The 24,820-nt window shown below is 36.5% G+C and overlaps 1 protein-coding gene across 1 annotated transcript in view; it reads left to right on the forward strand.

The window, feature by feature from the left end:
• The window catches only part of Dok6 (docking protein 6), a 523,930-nt gene that overhangs the window by 270,502 nt on the left and 228,608 nt on the right, over positions 1-24,820 (forward strand). The window contains exon 4 of the mRNA XM_008824928.2: positions 22,678-22,797. Within this exon, the coding sequence (XP_008823150.1) occupies positions 22,678-22,797 (120 nt within the window). The remainder of the gene's footprint in view (positions 1-22,677; positions 22,798-24,820) is intronic.

A 24,820-nucleotide genomic window follows, 5' to 3' on the forward strand; every position in this document is an offset into this window, starting at 1 on the left:
TTTAGTTGCCAGTTGGTATTGTTTTACCCTCCCTTCCTAACTTATTTTTCATGAGTATATAGCTCATGCCTTAAATATTATTAATTATTAAACAATGCCCACAAAGTGGGAGGTGTGACTGGCTCATTTGGTTTACTTCTGGGGTCTCTTCTGTGGGTATTCGTTTGGTATAGGGTGGTACTGGCTACAGGGCTACTGGTTTCAAGTTTTCTTGCCTCTTTAGCAGCATTATTTTCTGTTTTTCTTCTCTTTATTCCAAGAGCTCATGCCTTAAATATTATTAATTATTAAACAATGCCCACAAAGTGGGAGGTGTGACTGGCTCATTTGGTTTACTTCTGGGGTCTCTTCTGTGGGTATTCGTTTGGTATAGGGTGGTACTGGCTACAGGGCTACTGGTTTCAAGTTTTCTTGCCTCTTTAGCAGCATTATTTTCTGTTTTTCTTCTCTTTATTCCAAGTCTTTCAAGGATGATTTCCTCTAACTTAAAGACAGGGCTTTCATGAGGCTGCCCTTTCCCATCACATAGTCTTTTAAGATCCTTTCTGATGATTTCCCAGGAGCCAGAGGACCATCTCTATTCATTAAATCTCAAACACATTATCTCTATTTTTCTCTTTCTAGGAGTGAAATGATTAGTGTTCCATACTAGTAAACATGTTCCACTCTTCTTTTCCTACACAGTCTCTCTCTGTGTCTCTGTCTCTGTCTTTTCCTCTCTCTCTTTCTCTCTCTCTCTCCCCTCTCTCTCTCTCTCTCTCTCTCTCTCATATATGGATACATCGGTTGTTAGTATTTTTGTTGGCTGATCTGGTTGAGGAGTGTGATGCCAGAGATATGTGAAGAAAAAGGGTCATGCATCATCTGAATGTCTCTGGCACCCTCCATGCCCCAAGATAATTGTTATAGTTCCTTCACAACACTCTAGTAGATATTAGGCTCTCCCTATGCCATGTGACCTGTCTAACCTCAGATTCCTAAGCCTGATATCAATGTCATGCATGGGCTCTATCCGATGAAGTAGACCTTTAACCCTAATACAGTGAAGGAGTGGTTTGTTACTCCCATAATATTTGTGCCAATTTAGCACTGGTGGGCATATCTTGACAGGCAACTTGTTGGAGTTCACAGAATTCACAGCTGGGTAAAGATGATGATTATTTTATTTTTTTCTAGCACTGTGAAATCTGGTCAGTAGAGATGAGGCTTGTAAGTGAACACCAGCTTGATTTCTCCTTATTTGTTCTACTGCTCGTGTATGTATTGTCTTTAGCAATAGTGTCTTACCATCAAGTTCTGGTGGGTGACCAAGAGCACAGGCAATAGCCAGTGCTGTTCAAGGGTCTATGGGACTCCTGATCAACAACATCTATACAAACAGCCCCTTCCTGGCAGTGAGGTTTTATTTTCATTGCCTTTGATGTCTAGAAGGGCCAATGTCCCCCTGTTATAAGGTAACTTTTTAATCTCTTTTTATAATGTCTGTTTTAGGAAGCTTCTATATTAGTAGGTTTCTATATGGCTTTTCCTAAAGGCTTTTCATATTATTTATCCTTCCACATACTCTAGCCTCTGCTCTATCCTCCCGATCCCTACCCAATTTAACTGTTCCTAGTCTAATGTTACCTTTTCTCCCTTCATTGCACAGCATTGTACCACCTCTCCCAGAAAGCCTCCCCCATCCATGGCCATTTATTAGTTTCCTGACCTCCAAATTTTCAAATTGAATATGCATATCTAAGATTTCAAATCTAGCATCAACTATGAGCGCACATGCAAAATTTGTGTTTCTGGTCTGGGTTATCTTACTCAGGATTATTGTTTATCAACTCCATCCATTTACCTGAAAATTTATAATTTTGATTTTAAATAATATTCCATTGTGTGGGGGGGCACACCTTCATTATTTATTCATCTTTTGATGGACATCTAGGTTGTTTCCAATTTCTTGCAATTATGAAAAGTTCAGCAATGAACATGGATGAATATTTCTAGAGTAGTGTATAGAGTCTATTGTCATACCAATAGATTAATGCATCTCTCAACTCTCACAAAAGAAGTTACCTTATGCAGACGGTGGCCAGTGTGCAAAGAACAAGAGACTGCAGAGTGCTTATCCTTAAATAGGAGAACTATATCATACGTCTGCCTCCCAAGGCTCAGAGATCACTGTGGAAGAGGGGGCAGAAAGATTGTAAGAGCCAGAGGTGGTAGATGGCCACAGGAAATAAAGTTTTCCAGACAGTTTACAGACAGTCAGTCAGCTACTCCACATGAACTTGTAGCAATGGTGTCAACATGCACAAGCCCCATGCAAGCACAAACCAGGCAGAAATTCATTTAATATTTTTAAGATGTATTACTTTTAAAAAGAATGTCAGACAATAATTTTATTTATTTTTTGTATATTTTTATTCAATTTTTGTGCATTTCGCACACAACATTTTAGTCATCTTTATACTCCCTTCCCCATCGGCACACTCCCATAACTGCTCCCCACTGGATTTCATTAATTCCGTCATTAATTTTAAGGCCTATTGAATCCGGTTAGTGTTCCCAAACATCCCTCAGTGCAAGTTCATCCACTGGACTCTAGTAGCCTATCTAGAGTCCCTTAAAGAATATTGGCTTATTTAATTTTTTTAAATAATAAAAAAATAAAAAAAATTGAGTGAAAAAAATGGATACTGAGTCCACACACTTCCAAAGCAAACCTATGTTTGCATTTATGACTTCATAAATGTTTTCTTTCCCTGTAGCTGATTTTTTACAGCAGTGTGGACATGTAATAAAAATACATAAATTCAAATATTGCTGTTTTAAATTTCAGAATAGTTGCAAGATAGGTACAAAACCAAGGTTACAGTACATATGCATCTGACCAAGGACAAAGCAAACCAAACAAACTCATGCTTACTCTGTACTAAAGATATCTTCACTGTCCCACTTTTGCAAGTTTAGAAATAATGACATTTTAGCACGGAATTTAAAACAGTCACAATAAATTACTCCTTAGCATGCTAGAATTGAGACTAATTGTTAGAGAGTATGAAAGAATTAAGATGTATGTGCTCAATGTCCCCTACACAGTGGTGAACAGGACTTCACTTCCTTGGATCTATATTCCCAAATGCTCAGCTTTCCTTGGCTAAATGCCAATGTATACATTCTCTGTATGCCTAAACAAACAGAGCTTGTGGGAAAGATCTTAACCCCTCCCCCCGGCCCTTGTTCTCATCTGCACTAAATAGAACTGTTGGTGCAACTGGGAACACTAACTAATTCTTTTTATTCTTTTTGGTCTTTCTGAGACAGGGTCTCCCTGTAACCCCAGCTGTCCTGGAACTCACTATGTAGACCAGGCTGGCCTTGAACTCACAGAGATCTGCCTGCCTCTGCCTCCCGAGTGCTGGGATTAAAGGCATGTGCCACACCACACCCGGCTCTAACTAATTCTTTTTATTTTGGGATCCTATGCAGAAAGTCAAGTCCCTGGCCAATTTCAGATGTATAATATGTTTTAATAATCAATAAATTAAGAGCAAGAACATGAACTGAATCTTACACCGAAAAGAGACATGCTTTTCTACTACAAGGCTCATAATCCCACTGGAGATGGTATTATCAGAACATACCCTCCAGATGTTGTATTGTTGAGTCTTAAGAACTCCCTGTCAAAGAATTTCTCTCTGGTTTTTGTTACTAGCCACACTTGATATTAAAGGAGTCCTTAAGTATGGTCATCCTCAAGAGAGAAATGTATTTTTCAACACCAATCACTAATAAAATCTAAAAGGCTTATTCAACAACAGAAAATGAAAATAGAAGCCTGGATTTATCAAATAGTAAGAATAATATTTTTCTCAAATATGTTTATTCTACAATGAAATAGTTTATGACCATGTAAGCATGGAATCCTTCTCAAAAGCCTAAAAAATGATCTCTTTCATTTCAAAAACTGAAAACTCACAGTAGCAATCAACAAAGTGGTTTGTTGGTTTGGGGATAAAACATAATGTTGTATCATTTTCCTTACTCAGGTTTACATGCTTCTTTAGGATAATAAGTTTAATTTACTACTCAATAGAACTACTCTAAGAACTTGGCAAATTAACAAATTTCTATGAGGAAAATTTTCTACATATTCTTTTTCTAAATTAATGTAGTCATTGCAAACTCGATGATTAGATAATTGGAAAATATGGAATAAAATCACTACAGACTGATTTGCATTGTTTTTAGGAAAATATTGTAACATAAAACCAATATATAAAAATCAAAGTCCTATGTATTTAGAAAAGGCAATGAAAAAAATTACTTTCAATGACAAAAACTTCCATAAACTTTCTAAAGGTAAAACAATCTGATAAAAGCTTAAGATCTAAGATAAAGATATACATGAATATAAAATACAAAAATGCCAAACCCTCCAATATTTACCATCTATGCAATTTAATGGCAGTAATCAGGATTTGGAAAAAATAACCAAAACTTGATCATAAGCCTAAAATAGTTCTCTCTTATTTATCTTTTGTAGAATCACTTAGGTGAAGCTTAGACCAAACCCACACATACCCCAGAAACTAGTTTGTGTTAATTTCCTTCCCTAAGAGTAGGTACATGAGATTAATAATCTGTATTTTTCAATTGCTTTTAGGTAGTTCAACGTGACAACATGTGTTAAGAATTTATCAGAATTCTATCATTTCTGTTAGGAGAACAGTATCAAGGTGATTGCTTCCACGTGTGTGAGCACCAGGTTCTCACTAGACCTGTGCGTGCCATCAGTGACTGAGATCCCCAGTCATCAGCCCTACAAGATATAATTGTTAATCTTGTCATTTTTATGGGATTTAGAGTCACTTCTGGGTGTATCTATGAGAGTGTTTCCAGAAAGGTTTAACTGAAAATGGAATACACACTCTTAATGTAGACATAGCCATTAAGTAGGCTGGAGTATGGAACTGAATAAGAAAAAACAAAAAACAAATTGAGCACCAACATTTATCTCTGTTTCTTCATTTATAGACCTAAGGTCATCAGCCATCTATCACTTCCATATCTTATTAACTGTTACAGTCTTTATCTATAAACTATAGGCCAAAATAAACCCTTCTTTTCTTAGGTTGTGTTTGCTAGGTATTTTGTCACAGCAATGAAAAATTAAGTAATATGCAGGGTGAACCCTGCCAGACCAGGGGTCCTGAGAAAGAAGTAACAATGTAAGAAATGAGTGCTATGCACGTAGTAAGGAATAAAGGAAAATAAAGATCCTCTCTAAAACTTAAGTCTCTTCATTAAAGTGCATCAGTCATCTTCATGCACAGTGGAGTTAGCTTGTCTGTTCCACAGACATGAAGTTTTATGTGAAGGACAAATAAATCATAGAGATTTGTTTCACAATATTGTACCTATGGTTGACAACATTGTATGGAACACAGAAAAATTGTAAGAGGCTGGATCTCATATTGAGAGACAAAAAACTTTAGAAAGTACACAAGAATAAGAAAACAAAAGAAAAATCTAGTAAAAACATAAAGCCATGGTCATTGCAAGTATGTATTGGGAGGCACAAGTGACCAAATAAACCAGTGAACATGAGTGAAAGGACAAGGAAAGACTCGTGATTCCTTAACAAATTGTGTTTTCCCTTAAAAACCAATCTATAATTTTTAGGCATAGAATCCTTATAATTTTGAAGATATTCCATTGCAATAGTGCTTCAAATACATCAGTGGAGAAACATAGCCCATTTTGACAGGTGATATTTGTGTGTAGTATGCTTTTCTGTCACAGAGAGATCTGACACACTGCTATTTTTCAGTGTTCTGAAAGGTCACCTGACGTGTACTCTTCAGTTATTGTAGTTTTTGTGACATCCATACTATTTCTTGGTAATTACATTTGTTCTTCTCAGTTTGAAACTATTCTAATTATATATTTAACTGCCATGACATATAATCTAACAATTTTTCATCTGCTATTTTTAACACCTAGGTCTGGTCTAGTTTCTGTCAAATATTGATATTGTCGAGTCTGTCCTTAAAAACTTCATTATTGTTTTACTATTGCATGCTGTTGTATTTTTAATACAAATAGTAATGTTATTTAATTGTTACTTTGGTGTAACATCCTAGCCTATCTTACTTCATAGTAGTGAAAACCCATGTATAGTATAATATGCAATGTTCACTACCCGCATATACAAAAAATGACAGTACTGGAGTATGTGTGGAAAATTGTGTGTAGCATATTTTCAGTATGTAAAAGTCTCTTTCTCTTACTTCACAAAGGAAACAGAAGTCCTCAATATAGTATGCATTCTACTACAAACATACAAAATATTTGCAGCCACCGTCTCATTTGTTACAGTAGAAGAACAAAAATAGAATCAACTGTAGTTTTGAATATAACACCTTCTTACCTTACATGGAATTCTTTTGAATTTTTATGTAGTGTGTAATTCTATAGCTTTTTCAAAACTAGATGTCTCTTCAAGGTTTTAGAAATGATCAAGTTTTATACATGTTTTATTTTTCTTCTCTTTCCAACATTAAGTGTTAACTCATGATCTCGGGGACTCCCACATGGTAGGCCAACACTCTACCACTGAGCTACATCTATAAACTTTCTGTAACTTTTTTTCTAAAACTTTGCCATCCTTTCCCTTTTTTATACTTATTATCATGCTCCTTACCATCACATCAAATTCTTGGCTCTTCCTAAGATATTCAAAACCTGCTATTCTCTTACTGCTCAAATTGAGGTACTAGCCCCTCCAATCTGTCGTCTGAACTCCCTTCTTGAAGTGCAGACTAGCCAGGTAGCTGAAGAAGTATTTCAAGTTGTTTTATTATTCAGACTGCATTTGAGACAAAATAAAAAAGAAAACTAATTTAAGTTGGATTGAAAAGGAAATTGATTTGATAACAAAAAGAGCAAAGGGAGACTGACCTCTGACCACACATAATGGACTTGGTTCTCTCCGCTGTGACCTTGCTTGTTTTGGCTTTTCTTAGGACTTTGATGATCTCCAGGATGCACTGAACCAAACACACTGCTTGCTCCAAACACACATTGCACAAAACTGAAACTGTTTTTGTCTCACTACCAAGGGTCATCTGTGTGAGTAATGCCATTTTCAAGTCAATCTATGAAAGACAAATAGATAGCATGACAAGGAAATTCTTAAGTAATTTTAGAAGAGCTATTAGTCATTAAAACAGATCCTAAGAGTATAAAAGAACTTATTTACTGACATCCAGAACAATTTTCAGAATTGTTCCACATTTTTCAAAAATACTTGATTTTGAAATACAAGAATTTCTTATGTTGACTCACAGTCTCCCTTCTTTTTAGAACCAGAAGTCAACATATAAAATACAGCATACTATTAAATACATAGCTATGTTCAAAGAGAGTTTAGAAATTGAGTTATTTCTATGAAAGTCTCTGGTACTTTTCAGACCCATAAATTCTGCATGGTCAATGTCTATGTTCTTAAAGGTTCACTATGTTCTGGCTATGTCACATTCACTTTTATAATATTCGTGCTTATTATATTGATACTATGTAGAGATAATAAATAATTTACTTGATTAAAATCATCTGTTTGACAATAGCCAAGAAATACCAAAACAACTTGATCTGAAGAAGCAGCAACATCCCTGATGAAAGGTAAATACATTTCACTCTTGAAAACTGACCTGTTGATAATTAACACAGGTTCTGAAGACCTGGAACCCTGGAAGGAAAGGAGATAAAGAGAAGAGAGCTTGAAACTGCTCAGACAATGCCAGGAACTGGAAACAAGAAAATGGAGCTTAGCTACCTCCTAAGGCAGCCAGGACTTTAACAGCCAGAATCCTAGATAGATGGCACCTCAAAAAGATGACCCTGAGAACTGATTGCTTGCTTTTCAAGGTTCTGATCCATAGGTAAAGTAACTTCCAAGGGCTGGGAAGATGAGTACCAGCTAAAAGCCTAATGATTATAGGAATCAAATTTGGACTTCAGCTTCCATCAAAGAGGAACAGGAACCCTTTGAAAGACCTCAAGTTTCTGGTGGGATCCTGAGGCGCTCTACTACAGTGCATGGGCAACTTGAACATCTGCATTGGGGATTAGAGGAAGTTCATGTGTCTCTACCTAGTTGCAGTAAAGTGAATTGGCAAAGTATAGCATTCAAAGTATGACATTCTCTGATACATAGATGAAGACAGCATCACTTACAGCATCTTCAAATTAGTTCCATAATCTTTCATGTGACCTTTTCAACATTTAAACTTCACTAATTATACACAGAATTCAGAATTATAACAAGAATTCAGATTATCCCATGTTAGAGTTATCTAAAACAAGAGCTTAAATAACTACTTATTATGGTCTAAGTGTGATTAACAAAATGAAGAATTTTAGCAGAGATATGAAGCCTAGAATTGAATCAAATAAAAATTCAGGAACATTTAAAATGACCTTAACATTTAATAAACAGATTTAGTATCTGTTGAAAACAACTTAAGAATGTGTGAATAAACTAAAAAACTGGGTCTCTATAGCTATGCAATCTAAATACTGAGAAAAAGAATCAAAAGTAAACATGGACAGAGCACAGCAAAAAAAAAGAAAAGAAAAGAAAAAAAAAGAAGAATATATAGCATGCGTGTAATTAGAACTCCAGAAGCTAAAGAAGAAAATATTTGAAGAGAAAATACCTGACTGAGAACTTTCTAAACCTAAGAGCAATTATCAAGACTTAACTAAGGGGACACACACACACACATACACATACACACACACACACACACACACACACACACACACACATACACACACACATTCACAGGCAGCCTTGTAAATTTTATTAGTTCTTAAAATATGATATTAACATTTAGTTAACAAAAAGTCACAGCCTTTGACTTGGATTCTTTGGGCAAAATTTGGTTCTTCAAATGCTCTTCCTTAGTTTAAAACAAAAATAGAAAAATTTGACTTTTTTTTTTCCAAAAAAGCAAAAAAGCTGAATTTGTCTCAGAATTAGGATAGAGAGTAGTCAACCAAATGAAAACGCATCCTCACGTCAGATACTTTCTTGTTGTTTAAAATAGCTGGCAAAAGCAACTTCAGGGAAACAGGGTTTACTTTGGCTCCCAGACCCAGGACACAGTCCAACATGGTATGGAAGTCAGGAGCTTGAGCCAGCTGGTCAACTAGCCACATTTTTTTCCACAGTCAGGAAGCAGAGGGAGGTGAAGGCTGGAGCTCAGTTGGCTTTCCTCTTTTTATACATTCTTGTACCCAAGCATAGAGAATGGTGCTGCCCTTTCAGAGTGGGTCTTCCCACCTCAACTAACCTAATCAAGACACAGACAAAGCTAGATACTTGTCTCTTAGTTGATTCTGGATCCTGTCCAATTATCAATCAATATTAACCAACATGGTCCTTGTGAAAAGCACATCCCAATGGAAACTAATTGCTGATATTAAACACTAAATTTATCCAAAATTAATGACTTCTTTAGAATTTTTCAAGAGATAAAGGTGACCTGGTTTCATTGAGAATATTTAAGAATCTCACGCTCATTAGGTTCTTCAGAAAAGAGAAATTTCAACTGAAGTCAAGCTTACCAAAAATAGTTGACCCATCATGAGGATAATAAAACAAAGATACATCCACACTTAAGCAGAGAGTAACAGAAGTTTGAACGAATCTAAATTAGTTATATTTAAAATAAGTATAAGAAGTATACAGATATCATGCTGGATGGCATAACACAATAAAGACAGAATAGATGAGACAAAAAAAACCAGAAAAACTTTCAATATTTTTTAATAAATCTTTTTTTTTTTTGTCTTTATGAGACAGGGTCTCCTTGTATCCCCATCTGGCCTGGAACTCACTATGTAGACCAGGCTGGCCTTGAACTCACAGAGATCCACCTGCCTCTGCCTCCTGAGTGCTGGGATTAAAGGCGTGTGCCACCACACCCGGCCTACTTTCAGCATTTTTAAAAGTTATAAAAACAGAAAGCATATATTAAATTAAGAATTAAATAAAGTTAGGCTAAGAAGATAAATCTGGACAAATCATCATGAATATGGTATAAAATATGAAGTGATGTAAAACTTATTCTAAAATATAGACGGTATTATATGATATCATGGTACAAAAGATGAGAAATGGATGTGACAGGATTTGTCATTTAAGAAGTGACACTGAATGGGACATAGACAAACTATTTTAAAATGAAAACATTTAAAAAACCCCATGATGAAGAAAGACTGATATTTTCCTAAGTTGCATCAAGACAAGAAGCAGGCACGCATGGCAAATGTCAAATTAAATATAAAGCAAGAAAACTTAAATGCAACTCAGAGAAAATATCACGTACTCTGAGAGAGGAACAACTGGTAAAGAGATGACCTAGAAAGTTATTCTCATAAAGCTGAAGAAAGCAACAGCCAAGATAAATTAAAATGTGAGAGTGAGCATAAAGAAAGAGGCATTCTGAGAAATACAAAATCTTAAGGTGTTTATTACCTTCCACCCTCATAGAAAGGAGCACTAAGGCAATAGTATTTAGGAAGAAGAAATTAAGAGCAGAAAGAAGGGGGCGATGCAGACTGCAAAGATGAAGCAAAAGAGCCAACCGGTTCTGAGTGCAGCTGCTGGACTCAGCTACTCAGTATAGCCAAGAGGAAATCATTTTATCCCTCTACCTCGGTTCCCATGTCTGCTAAATGAAGCTATAAAACTCCTTCCTTTTTCTGTGGGGGACTAAACAAAGCAATATTAACAAATCACTGACACAGGATAAACTGTTAACTAAATGTTGTGTTGAAATAATAAGCACACTCTTCGATGTATAGTAATATGGATATAAAGTGCAGTCATAACTATTTAAGTGTTTAAAAACAGTAGATTTGGGGGGTTGGGGACATGTGTTGGTGGTACAGTACTATCTCTAGCCTGTATGAGGTCCTCAGTTTCTTTTTATTAATTTAAAAAAATATTTTATTATTATTTTTACCTTATGTGTATGAGTGTATTGCCTGCATGTAGGTAAGTGCACCCATGTCATGCAATGCCCATGGAGGACAGAAGAGGCTGTTGGATCCCCTGGAAATGGAGTTATAGACAGTTGTAAGCTGCCATGTGGGTGCTAGGATTCGAACCCAGGTCTTCTGCAAGAACAACCAGTGTTCTTAACCACTGAGCCATCTCTCCAGCCCCTGAGATCCTCAGTTTCATCACCCAGCACTGCAAACAAAACAATTAATTCTTTAATTAATTAATTAAATGCAAAGCCATAGATTTAGTATATGGTATAAATATAATGTTGATAAATAATATGGTACAATGATAAGAAGACATTTTGCTAAAATATCTACATTATATTTATTCTTATATGTGGGAGAGGGAAAAGAAGGAAAATGCAATTATGCCACAGAGGAGGGAGCCTGGTCTCTGTTCTGGCAACATCAGCATATCTTTGAAGCTTTCAGCAATGCAAGTTCCCAGACCCCACACTGTACTTTCCACATCAGAATCACAGGGAATGTGGTCCTGGAACCTGCTATTACAGGCTCCTAGATGATTTTACTGCAAAATCAAACTAAGCAGTTATAGTACTAAGACAGGAAAGGAGAGAAAGCAAGTGCAGGAAGCAGGAAACACACCACATGGAATGTGTAGGTCAAATCCTAGAGTTATGACGAGACTCTGTCTTTGCATCTATTGAGACTGGGGTACAGACTGCTCATTCGGCCTGGTCCCAGCATGAGGAAATGTGGAGCAGAGTTGAACCTGGACCACATCCAGCAAGGCTGGAAGTCAGAAATAAGCACATTTTTGTAAAAATCCTAAGATTGCTCAGCCTGTTCTTTCTATGCCACAATCTAAGTAAAAGTTGATTGATATAGAACATTAAAGAAAGTTAATCAAAAAAACTCACAGAATTTGAAATTTTGAAATTATACATTCATTATAAAGAAACCCCAATCTTAGCTGAAGAAACACTGGTAGCTGATTACTGCTGGTTGAGGAAGAGCTGATCTTCCTAAAACAAGAGACTCTAGATAGCCTGACTAGACCTCAGTGGATGGACTTGCACAGGGGACTGTCTGGGGACATTGACTTGACACACTGGGCCTTAATACAGATGACAGAGTATATGGGTTCCAGAGGGAGTGTGCCAATGGGGACGGGGGTATAAAGATGATTAAGATTCTTTGAGATATTCTGTATAAAATACATGAAAATTCAATACAAACAAAAATTTTTTAAAGGGAGTAAAAAACACTTAGCCCTTATTTGCTACATTAGTATCTTTCCTCATTGCTGTTATCAAATACCTGACAAGAAACAACTTAAAAGAGGAAGAGTTTATTTCAGCTTACATTTGAAGAGTACATAGTGCATTGGTAGGGAAGGAGGAAGGTAAGGCGGCAGGAACATGAGGCAGCTGGTCACATTGCATCTACATTCAGCAAGCAGAAAGAGAGGAATGGTGGTTCTCAGCTTTTATTCAGTCTGGGGCTCCAACACATAAACTGGTGCCACTACCATTCAGAGTACATACTGTATCCAAGTCATCTTGTACTTCTAAGCTAGGTGTCTAAAGCTCAATTAATCCAGTCTAGAAACTACCTCATAGATATGCCCTATGTGATTTCAAATTCTGCAAGTTGGCACTCAGTGTTAAACCATCACATTCACCTAGTCTTAAAACGAAACCCTATGTTGATAACTTTATACGGGAGAAATTGATCTAGCACATGAAAGAAATGACAAATCTACTAACTTAGTGAGAGATTTTTCACCTGCCTCTCCTCTAATTCTGGAATTTGTTCTGGAATTCTATTTAGCCTAAAACATAAAATAAGAACTCTTAATATTGTCTTGAGCCTATTAGAGGGTCCCCCTGCTTTCTTTGCACTGCTATAAAGTTATGTCCATAGCAGCTTTTTGTATTTCTCCACTTCTTTCATAAATGGAAAAAAAATTTCCTAACACCTCCCCACACCTAGCATCTCAGAATACAGCACAGTATAATACCATGAGCCTTAAAATGCTTTGTTCTTATATATAATAAACTTCAGTTTTCCAACAAGAAAAAATGTTAATTAGTTACTGCTTTTTCCAATAACTTATTCTTTTCAGTATCTCTAGCTGAAGACTATAAAATGAGGCTGCATGCAGTAGTAAAAATTATCACTATCCCCTTATAGACTGTGAGTGGGGAAAACTGTCCCTGAAGAGTCACAGCAATTTTGTCTGGTTCCCTTAAGGGTGGTATTTTCCCCTCTTCCAATATTGGGAAACACGCTAAAAACAAATAAACATAGTTTGGAAACTTTCTTCATACGTTACAATCAAATAATGTCACCATGCACACACCCAATGAGTCCATGTAATTTTTCTGCCATTGAGTACCCACATTTGAATCCTGTGTGTCCTCTGACACTTCACTGTTGAATCTCCTTGATTGATGGATACACTGTTCCTCCCTGACTTGCCCAGAAGTGACAAACTACATCCGTGCTTCTTATTACAGAAGATGATTTTTAAAAGTCACAATTACCCACATTCAATTGCAATCTACTAAATGACTCTTTGTCCAAGCATATGAACAATAGTGTCATTGAGAAAAAGTGACCAGAAAAACACTAAAAATATGTGCATGCTATCATTTCCCAAAGGAGATGATCACATGGTACTACACCACGTATTTATGCATGATATATTTCTTTATATTTTTGCTTAGGAATTAATATTCTGAGAAATCAAACATTGCCCACATTGACCAATTAATAGCCAGAGATAATGTCAGGAGCACTATGGAAACATGTAAACTGTGAAAGGAATGGAGTTACAAGATATTGAAAAGACAAATAGACTAATGTCTTAGAGCTTTAACACTTTTTTAATGTCTTAGGAAACAACTAAAAATGGCTTTAATATCAGTCCTCTGTGATTATTTGCTAGGACATTATGTACCGGAGCATTGAATAAGTGCTACAGTTTAAGTAATACAGGAGGGACAATAGGAAATCTTGATGCTTCACAATAACCAGGGAACTATAAAATGGCTTGATCTGTTGAAATAAGTGATTTGGGAGTATGCATCTAGTTTAGCTACAAGAAAGATACCTCGGATGTACCCCATGTTTCACTCTAATGGTGTCACTAAGTCTGTTCAGCAGACTCCCATGCAAGTTACAAAACAGCAAATATGTCACTTGTGTATAGGGCTTCAACTTTCTTTTCGATATGCTTTCTTGGAATGTTTAAGCAGTCTACTCCCATCTCAAAAATACAAGCACACTCACACACACACATCACTTTCACACCACTTAAAGATGTTAGTTTTCTATTCTTTATATTTTCTTTGAATAGTTCTAAGATCTGTGTCATTTACTAACCTCCATATTAAAGCATTCTGCAATGCATTCTTGTCAGGAAGAGTAATATCACATGTGATTTCTCTGTCAATTGCTGCTATTTGTCATTTGTTACTTTGGAAAACAAGTAAGTACAATTTCCTATTTGGCCATGTCTGGAAGCAAGATCTAACTCTTACAATTCACAAAGGAGTAAAATTATAGTCTAAGGATTTTATATTGCTTCCAAAAATTTCCTATATCAACCTGCTGTTAAAGAAAAGGATTTATGGTTATCTTAATAACAATGGGGTATACTTAGGTGGTTACTCAATTCCTTGGTTCTCCATTGATTTTTTTCCAGAGATTTTACTGCCATTTCTATGTTGAAAATAAACCTTTGATCAATAGCTTTTCACATATAGAGTCAAATATAATGTGTGTCACTTCCATGCTGGCATAAATTCCCTGATAATGTATGAGAATACAGAAGCTCAATAAAAAATTATATACACATTAAAAAAAATTAAGAAAAAAAGACCTTTTAGAGTGAATTATGGTTAGCACCCCTGAAGTTTGACAGAGATGGTATTTGATATTTTTTTCCTTTCCTAGACAAAGCTTTCTCTTATTCAGAGAAGCCAACACTTACAAGATCCACCTCAAAGAGATGAGCACAGATCTAAAAACATCTAGTAAGAGAGTACTCTTGCACTTGGTTCTAAAATTTGACCTCAATATCTGAGAAATAATTGAAAGACATAGCTACTTATATGTGCCACATGTATTTGTCATTTTTCATGCTTATGTGTTGTATTAAGCATTTAAGGAACTAAATCAAGTGAATTACTATAAGTCCATTTCTTAAAATACTGTGGTTGAGAAAGGCAAAAGATGAGTCAATGGCATTTGGGCTATGATAAAATACAACACAGGCACAGAGACATTGTCTCATCCAGATCTCGGCCTGAGGAGCTAGATAAAGGCTCTATATGAACCGAATGTTAAAAGAGAATAAAGTGTGAATCAAATTTGTGGAAAATAGCAAAGGATGCATTCAGCAGAAAGAAAATAAAGACATTTCCTTCTTGGGAGACAAACTGTTCTTCCATCTCTAAACTGATCAATTTTACATATTTGAAAATGAAAGTGTCTGCTAAACAGACATGTAGTCCTTTGTGCTGAAGCAGTATTTTGGGTTTTAATTGGTTTATGTTTTCCTACACCAGAAAATAGCAAGGGAAAAACAACAACCATAAAATATCAATGAGGCCAGTTAAGGAGCAAGTAGTCAAGAGCTGTTAAGAATGAACACTTCACCAAGATGCCATATATTTTAATAGCTTTTTAAATTTTACATAAAAATAAGAGAAAGCTTTGTATTCTCTAAGCAATAGTTTATGGAGACTATTTGCTTCACTTTACAGGAAAGCATATATCTACTACATCAATAAATATAAAAATAACCTTGGTTACCAAGTCACAGAAAATCTGAACAGAAGAAACAAATGAAAGATAATTAAAAACTGTGGGTTTTGATGAAGACAAGTGGAGTATTTTATCTATATTTCCTAATGCTTTTTACTCAAGCTACATTAGTATTTCCTGCCTCTTATAAAAGAGTAGCTTGAGATTGATGCCATGCTTGTTAATTCTGCTGTGGAATTTTTATATTATGTGGAATTCCTGTACAATTGATGAATTTCTTTTTACTTTGTTTTCAAATATAGGTCATTGTGGATCATTTAACTGTAATGTCATTATCCTAAGACCCAAGTTTAGTTAAAGCAATAGAGCTTGAATGTAACCATTTAGTCAAAAGGCATATATTAGGATTTTCTATATAAAGACTTCTTTTCTTTCTTAAAAGGATACAATCACACTGTCCCTAGAGCTCTGTAAAGGGGAAGTAGAAGAAGCAGAAGGTAGATTGGAGCCAACACCTTTGCCCACAACTTCTGTTTACCCCATGACTTCTCTCAGCAAACCCATTTGTCACATACTCCATGATCAATGTAATCTCTCTTCCATTTGTCTTGCTATTCCCAAGCACCTCTCAATTTTCCTTTTGAAATTTACTAGGTTTCTTCATTTAAACCTTTACTTCATGAAATAGTTGGGTTTCTGGTTTAAATAATTAAAACTTGAGCCTAGTCACAGGTTAATGGGAAAAGGTGCCTTAATGAAAAAGTATTTCTCTCAAGAAAATAAAAATATGCAAAAGTTTATAGAACTTTTTAATGTCTCCTCCTCAAAGAAATTGAATTATTTATTAATTATATTTGGACTAAGAAATTCAAAGTGTAAAGTGAAAAAATTATGACAAAAGGCAATAGGTCTACAAAACTTTCATTTGTATTTAATCTCAACTCTACAGAAAAAGAAAGGAAAAGAAGAGCATATATGCACACAGAAACATACAGCAGCTCACAGCATAGCCTAGCTGAAGAGTGCTTGCCTAGCGTGCAAGAAGTCCTATACACATTCGTATGTATGCATGTGTGTATATGTGTGTGTAAATATGACAGATCATTCACAGAAAAATACTATTTAAGTAACAATAAAACAAACTATATTAACATGCATAAAAGACTAAAAGATTCCAATATATGGAACTTACTTATGAAATAAAAAAATAAAAAGCATAACTGTAATTATTTGAAAGAACAGTTCATGCTGACTAGAAGAGATGTCTGTAACTTTCTTCAGTGTTGTGACCACTGATAAGTTGCCCATATTTCAGTAAACAACCTCTCATCCACGCGTATCCGGTCACTCCTATCTAAAACCAGTGGGTCACAGACAAAAGGCATAAAAATAGGACAGGGACTTGTTGGGAAGAAAACAGGTTTTAACATGAGGAGGGGAATAAGGCAGGGTAATAGGAAGTGAAAATCAAACTTCAGTATAAATATTATGAAACTGGCCAAGAATAGTATATATTGATTTATTTTTAAGACATGAAAATAGGAGAGGTCATAGTGGGACGAAAAAGGTTTCAGAAGAAGACAAGAGGGGAATGGGAGGGTGAATATGATGAACAGACTGTGTATGAAGTTGTCAAAGGATAGAAAAGGAGTTATTAAAAAAAAACTCATAAACCACAACTAAACATCTATCACCAATAGAAGAAAAGAAGGAAAAAAGAAACCAAAACCTGTATAACACTCAAATAAATTCAGCTTGTGTACAGCAAAGCTGTTAGGCCAAGTATGCCAACTAAAAGTGAATTCTTCTGAAGTGAAGGGTTAGACTGATCTAATTGAACCAAGTGCTAGAAAAATCATGAAAAGAACGCACCTAGTGCCTTTGTCTCACATTTTTCTGCAAGGACTCAGAGCTGCACCTGATTATCATAATTGTCACTCTTGCTGCTCTTCGAATGCCTTTCCATCTCTGCTCCTAGACCTCTTTGTCCTCTCTGATGTCACCCACACACTCACAATGCAATATGCATTCACACGTACTCAACCACACTCCCACACTCTCACCCGCACACGCAAAATATGCATGCTAAGCACATCTGTGCACACTCCTATGCACGCTCACATTCACACACACACACACACACACACACACACACACACACACACACACACACACGGAAATATAATAATGCCCTGACCTGTAGGTCCCTGCTGTTTTGTTCTGCTCTACTGAACCTTTGACAGACTTACTCAGTATCTGGTAGGTTTGTTTAGCAGCTCTCCAGAGCACACAAACCATGCTCAGCACCTACCCCTGATCCTACAAAATCTGAAGAATATTGAAACAGTAAGGAAAGGTTTGTCATATGATCTTCTAATGCACTGCCTAACGTAGGCTAAGTTTTCACTAGTTTGTTTTTCAGAAAGGAAGAAATCATGGATGATATCTGAATTACAGATCCTTCTTTTACACCCCTCCACCCTGGAAGATTTTCCTGTTCATGAACTCTGTTTCTCTGAACTGGCTGCTCCTCTTCTTCAGTGTGGCTATACTTCTCCAGCACTGAAGCACTAGCTGTAGGATACGCCTTGAGTGGTAGAAGCCAGTAAATGCTGCTCTTTGCTGTGGTGGGACATTTCCTTTCTTCTGCGTTATAAATTGTTTTGCAATTTTTTTGCTGAATTTTTGTGTATTTCATACAGAACACCTTAAACATCTGTATACCCCCTTCCCCATTGGCCCCTCCCATAACTCTCCCCCACTGAAACTCATGCATTCTGTTATTTGTGTTAAGGCCTATGATGTCAAGTTAGCATCCCCAGATGCCCCTCAGTATAAGTTCATCTGGGGTCTAGCCAGCCTATCTAGAGTCCCTCCTTTTCTCATTTACTTCTGATTGGAAAAGTCAACCCCATCTTGAGAGAAAGCTCTACTATCTTGTATGTTTCTTTGACTCATTAAATCCTTGGACAAAGGGGTGACTAAAAAGAAGAGCTATGTGTTTCTTCAAGCCTTGGCATACACTGTCTAACCCGTTACAGGGATCACCGGCTCTGGGTGCTAACACATGTCTTACCGTCTTAGTTTAAAACCAAATATCATATTACAAATTCTTATACCATCTATGAAAAACTGAAGATACTATTGATGGGATATTAATTGCATATAAGTTTACTTATTATTTTAAATAGAGTTCTAACAAAATTTCAAAATATTAATATTTAACAAAATTAAAAAGTGCAATCCTGTTGTTTCCATAACAGAAATTTCAAGAATTTCTAGGTAAACAGCATATAAATGGTCTCAACCTCCAAGATCGTGCTTGTTATTAAGAACACATTCAAAAATTTTATAAATGTTAAGAATTTAATTTCCTATATCTAATAAAATCATTATCAATGTATGATATTATTTGCTCCTGTAAAACTTTTCTTTCAATTCTGGCCTTCTCTTCCTACAAGAAAGAAAAATATTTCAATTTTTTTATTTTTTGAGAGAGAGCCATGTGTTTCTTAGTGGCCTTGGATTTATTCAGAAAGGATTTTCTCCTAGGTCCTGAGGAAATGCCCATACTGCCAGTTCCATGCCTCTGGCTTCACCTGAGTGACAGAGCCAGCTTGGTTCCAGGCTTGGGCTGATGGTGTTACCCACGTCACTTGAGGGGGTTACCAGAGTCCCAGAACAGAGGCCCAATTCTGGGGAGAGGCAGGCCTAACAAATCAGATCCAGCTCTTCAACCTAGAAATCAAAGGAAAACAGCAATGCTGGAAAGGCAGGAAAGGAATGTGTGTCAATCTCAATATTACCACACTGAAAGATAGGGCAGTGTTCTTTATCTCTGTCTTTTGGGAACTGACATGAACCTTAGATTTAAATGGGGGAAGAACTAAGGCAGAGCGATGCATAAAGAACTTTGATCAAACTGAGGCATAGAATTAAGCAATCTTGATCAAACCGTGGTCTGATTGAACATTTTTAAAATAGTATTTTTATTGATTCTTTGGCTTATTTATACAATGTATTTTTATCATATTCAAACTCCTCCCCATTTCCTCTCAGATACACCCCGTGTCTCTACTTTGTGTCCTCTTTTTTAAAAGCCTATCAGGTCCAATTTGTGGAACTTTTTATCAGTTCTAGTTGTTTGATGGGGCAAGCTGGTTTCCTTTCTGAAACAATCAGTCCTGCTTAGCAGGGCAGCCTCTGTTCCATCACAGGTCAATGGTTCCCACCTAGGAAGGTCAGTTTCATCAAGGTTTCTTATTTCTAGAATTCAAGGCAACTGCAGGTTTCAGATAATGACCAAGAGTTTTCAGGCACTAATCCGCAGGTCTATAAAAAGATGTCATAAATCTCTGCGAATTTTTAAACTCTAGATGCTCTTACCTTGTCTTCACCCTTGAAGGAAGATTACCAGCTTCAGATAAACACCACATGTTCAGAACTGAGGAGGAATCCGACTCAAATGAGACATACAAAATGATGTCATAGATGCCAAGCTTTGTCCTGTTTACAAGACAGTCCCCGAAATACCTCCAGAGTATCATTAGTAGATGAAATGTCCCCATGATTAGAATGACATAGCCATTGTTTCTATAATGTGATAAGCTGCAGTGCCTGCTTCCTAGTGGATGTTATATTCTAGATAAAACTAAAAATAAGCAAAAATCTCTCTTGACATCACACTGATCAAACCTATTTTTGCGCTTGTTAAGGCAGTGTCATTAAACTCAGGATGGAAGCATCACATGTCTTTGTTGGCCCTGGCCATTGAGGAAAGAAGTTGGAATTCAAATCCCTGCAGTCAAGAAACCCTGTCACATAACATTATATGGGGAGTTTGAAATGTCAGGGCAAAAATTGGAATGCCATTCATGGAGAGCAGGAGATTTGATGGCAGTCTATATTAAATGTTCTAGTACAAATTTATGCTACATGGAAAAGTCAGAAACCTCTCTGGGAAGATGCCAATGCAAAAGCTCTGATCCAATTTCTGTATTGTAATATTGGTGCTTGGCTTTAAATGTCAAACTTTATACCCTTTTGCAAAAATCTGCAAAGTATCTAGAAGACTTGGCTCCTATTCTCTCATGGTGCTTCCCATGAACACAGGCATTATTCACCCTCAACCTCCTCACACACAGCAGCCTCATGTTAGAGTCTGAGTTGTTCATGTAAATGAAAGTCCAAAAATACTACAAGATTCTAGATGTATGTGAGATGCTATGGTGTTTTTAGCAAAGAAAAAATTTATTTGTGAATACAAAGAAGTAGGGAAGTAATAAGACTAATGATCTAATAATTAAGTGATTGAAAAAGAAAACGGTATTTTAAAGATGTGTTACTTTTGTCATTGCTGTAACAGAAAGCCTGACTAAACAGGGATGAATGAATTATTTCGGCTCATGGTTCAGAAGGTATCAATCCATCATGGTTAGGAGGTCATGGGAGTGAACTTGGTCACTGGTAGGGGGAACGTTATGTAGCTGCTTGTTAAATGATGCCAACTGGGAAATGCAGATCTTTATCCAGAAGCAAGCTCAGCTATAACTCTCAAGTTCCATCCTCCAGTGACCCACTTCCTCTGGCTGGGCCCCACCTTCCAAAGGTTGCATAACTTTCCCTAACAGTGACACCACTTGGGAACCAAGTATTCAAACATATGAGCCAGTAGTGGACATTCTATATTGAAAGACTAGATCAGGACCCCACCATTTATTTTCAAGGAAGAGTAGTCTCATGTTTACAAAAGTGATTCCATTCTTGGGCAGATTCATGAGCCATTGGAATTCTGAATGCTTCTGTGATCTGACCTTCAGGACCCCCCCACCCCAACACACACACACACACACACACACACACACACACACACATTCTGAAGCAGAATGGAGAAAGTAGTCATATGGCATATGGTCTATGCTTAATTCAGATTATTTTTCAATTATTCATTTATATTTTGCCTTATATGTAAATTACTTTCTTAAGAAATTTGCATCCCAAACTTAAGTCAATCTAAACATTCTAGAATAAGATAAAGCACTGTGGTTAACATCAGACCCCTTGCGGAAAATATAATGTCAAAAATGGGAACTAGGGTTAGAGAAATGGCTCAGTACTTAAGAGCATTTGCTGTTCTTCCAGAGGTTTGGAGTTTGATTTTCTTCATCCATGCCTGGCAACTCGCAACTGCTTGTGTGTCAGTTCCAGGAGATCCATGCCCCCTTCTGGCCCTTACAGGCACCTGCATACACAGACATAAACAGCAGTGCTTGAGACAGAATGGCCAAGGTTTGGGAAGACAAAAGAATGTTAAGATAAACATGTATTGAATTTTATCAAGCATCTTTCAGCATCTATGGAGATAATCATACTTTTCTTTTTAAAAATATTTTATATTTATTTTTATTTCATGTATATGAGTATATTGCCTGCATATATGTAAGGGTACCCATGTTATGAAATGCCCGCGGAGGTCAGAAGAGAACATTGGATTCCCCTGGAACTGGAGTCACAGATGGTTATTAGCTACCATTGTGGGTACTGAGAATCAAACCTGGGTCTCCTGTAAGGACAGCCACTCTTCTTAACCACTGAGCCATCTCTCCAGCCCCTCTTTTCTATGTTTAAAATGTAGTATGTTATTATTTATCAATTAAATCTTTAATATAGAACTACCCTTGCATTGTTAAAATGAACCACACTTGGACATTTAAAAAAAAAGGGGGGGATTGTCTAGTTGGGAGAATTTTTCCCCACCTCCTCAATATAGCTGTTCTTGTTTAACTACTACCAGTTTCTTGGGGAACAGGTTCAGGAAGCATTTCCCCACCACGTTTGCCCTGTTCTGATTTGTGTGCTCATTTTCAGAGCTGGAGGCTGAGGAGTGGTGCAAGCACCTCTGCATGGAATGCCTGGGGACAAGGCTCAATGACATCAGCCTAGGGGAGCCGGACCTGCTGGCAGCTGGAGTGCAGCGAGAACAGAACGGTAAGCGCCTGTCTTCCATCAGTTCAGAGAGACTGGCACTGGAGAGGACCCCAAAGATGCTTTAGACTCAGGCTTTAAAAGAGAAAGCATACTTATTGATACTTTACTAAGGAATTTTCCATGATGGTACAGAGGCCAGAGAAAATTCAAGGTACAACCCAGGTCTCTGGTTTCTTGTAGTAGCAAAGTTATCTGTCCAAAGAATTATCTAGTTCCTAATTCTTTGTAAATTAGGCTTTTGAATGAATAACACCCTCCTGTTTTCTTCTTTGAGGACTGATATAGATTACAAGTTTGTATTAACAAATTTGGCTTATCTGCCTATCAAATTCTTCAGAGTATTTGGCTAACATTACTGGTAGGAAGGTGCACCAGGTGGTTTACCTGCTACACTGTTCTCTAATTTAACAGGTATGTCTGACTTCTCATAATCATTCATGCTTTGTATCTTTATTAGCAAGCAAATGAAACCAATTTCATCTCAGTAATGTGTTCTTTAGTGTGACGTTTCAGGTTATATTTATAGTAATTAATTGATTACCAGCCCATTTTCTCCTATTGTACAATTATTACCATGAACAACACTCTAATATTGCGAAATTAGAAAGTTTCTGTGCTGCTCAATTTTGGGGAAGGTTATTTAAGTGTTATTGATGAAGTTTGGCCCCAATTATTAAAAAGAAATTGAGGAGTTGCCAGCGAAGTATAAATCTGAAGCACAGGGGGAATCATGCCATGAGAGTCTTGGTGAGTATAGTCTTGTTGCTGCTGATGCCAAGTCTGGTTAGCATCCATCATTAGGCACAGCCCATGAGAAGACTGTTTTCTTTGTTGCTAACGTGAAAAACCAAGAAGCTTCCTGCTAACTGACTGAGAACATATACATAATTCATAAATCTCTGCATATATCTCTATCTATTTATATACTTATACCTATGTATATGTGCCAGATAGTGTCTATTTTTTATAGTTTTTGCAAAGCCTCTTAAGTGTTTAGCAACTCTTTTATAACAAGTTTTACATTGTCATTCCTCTCCCACATTCACTCAGATTTCCATTTTGCTGACTGTTTTCTGGGAGCTATGATAAACACAAAACATCCATAACTGTGCTGCATAGCATATACTGCCTATTCACAGTTTAAAACTAGAAGATAAAAGCTAGTTGATAAAGGTTTCTCAAGAACTACAAAAGTAACTGGAGGAAAATGAATAAATTAAGTTTGCAGGTGGAAACATTCTGTGTCTCTTCCAGTGTAGACTATATTCCTTCACTTCAAAGATTTGGAATTAAGGTTTCCGTCTAAATGGATATTGTCATCCTTCAATATATTAAAATTCTGTGTTGGACTTGATGATTCTTTTGATTTGCCTGGAACATATAAAGCATTTTTCATATGGACTCTTCAGACTATACAAATGTGGAATTATATGCAAGAGCTATATTAAAAAGCACAAGTTTTGTCTGGGGGTGCAGACAACACAGCAGACAGTAGCAGGGATATCAGAGTATAAGGGGTCTAGTGAGGGGAGGTAGGCTATGGGAGGTTGTCATCTGGGGAGTGGGTGTATAGTTGAATAAGATGGTTTGGGATGTTCTGTGTGACACACACACACACACACACAAATCAACAATTTTTTTTAAAACTTCTTATGTTTTGTATTATTTATTTCAATTTTTAAAATGTTTAATTCTTTAAGTCAATGGGGTAAAATTTCCTTAGGTGTACACAGTATACAGTCTATAATGGTCAGGTCAGTGCTATCATCATTCTCATATCCTGAATACTTAAACATTTTTGATTCAGATATAGTTATACATATTTAAAGAGTATATTTTGATATCTGCATAGAAGATAAATTTTACATTATAAAATCATATAATGTGACATTTCCAGGACATTTAATTTTGTGTTTTGAGACCTTTTTGGCTCCTCTTCTTTTTTTTTTTTTTTTTTTTTTTTTTTGAGACAGGGTCTCCCTGTAGCCCCAGCTGTCCTGGAACTCACTATGTAGACCAGGCT

This window comes from Nannospalax galili, unplaced genomic scaffold (genome assembly GCF_000622305.1).
Source record: "Nannospalax galili isolate Female #2095 unplaced genomic scaffold, S.galili_v1.0 scaffold709, whole genome shotgun sequence".
NCBI classification, from domain to species: Eukaryota; Metazoa; Chordata; class Mammalia; order Rodentia; family Spalacidae; genus Nannospalax; species Nannospalax galili.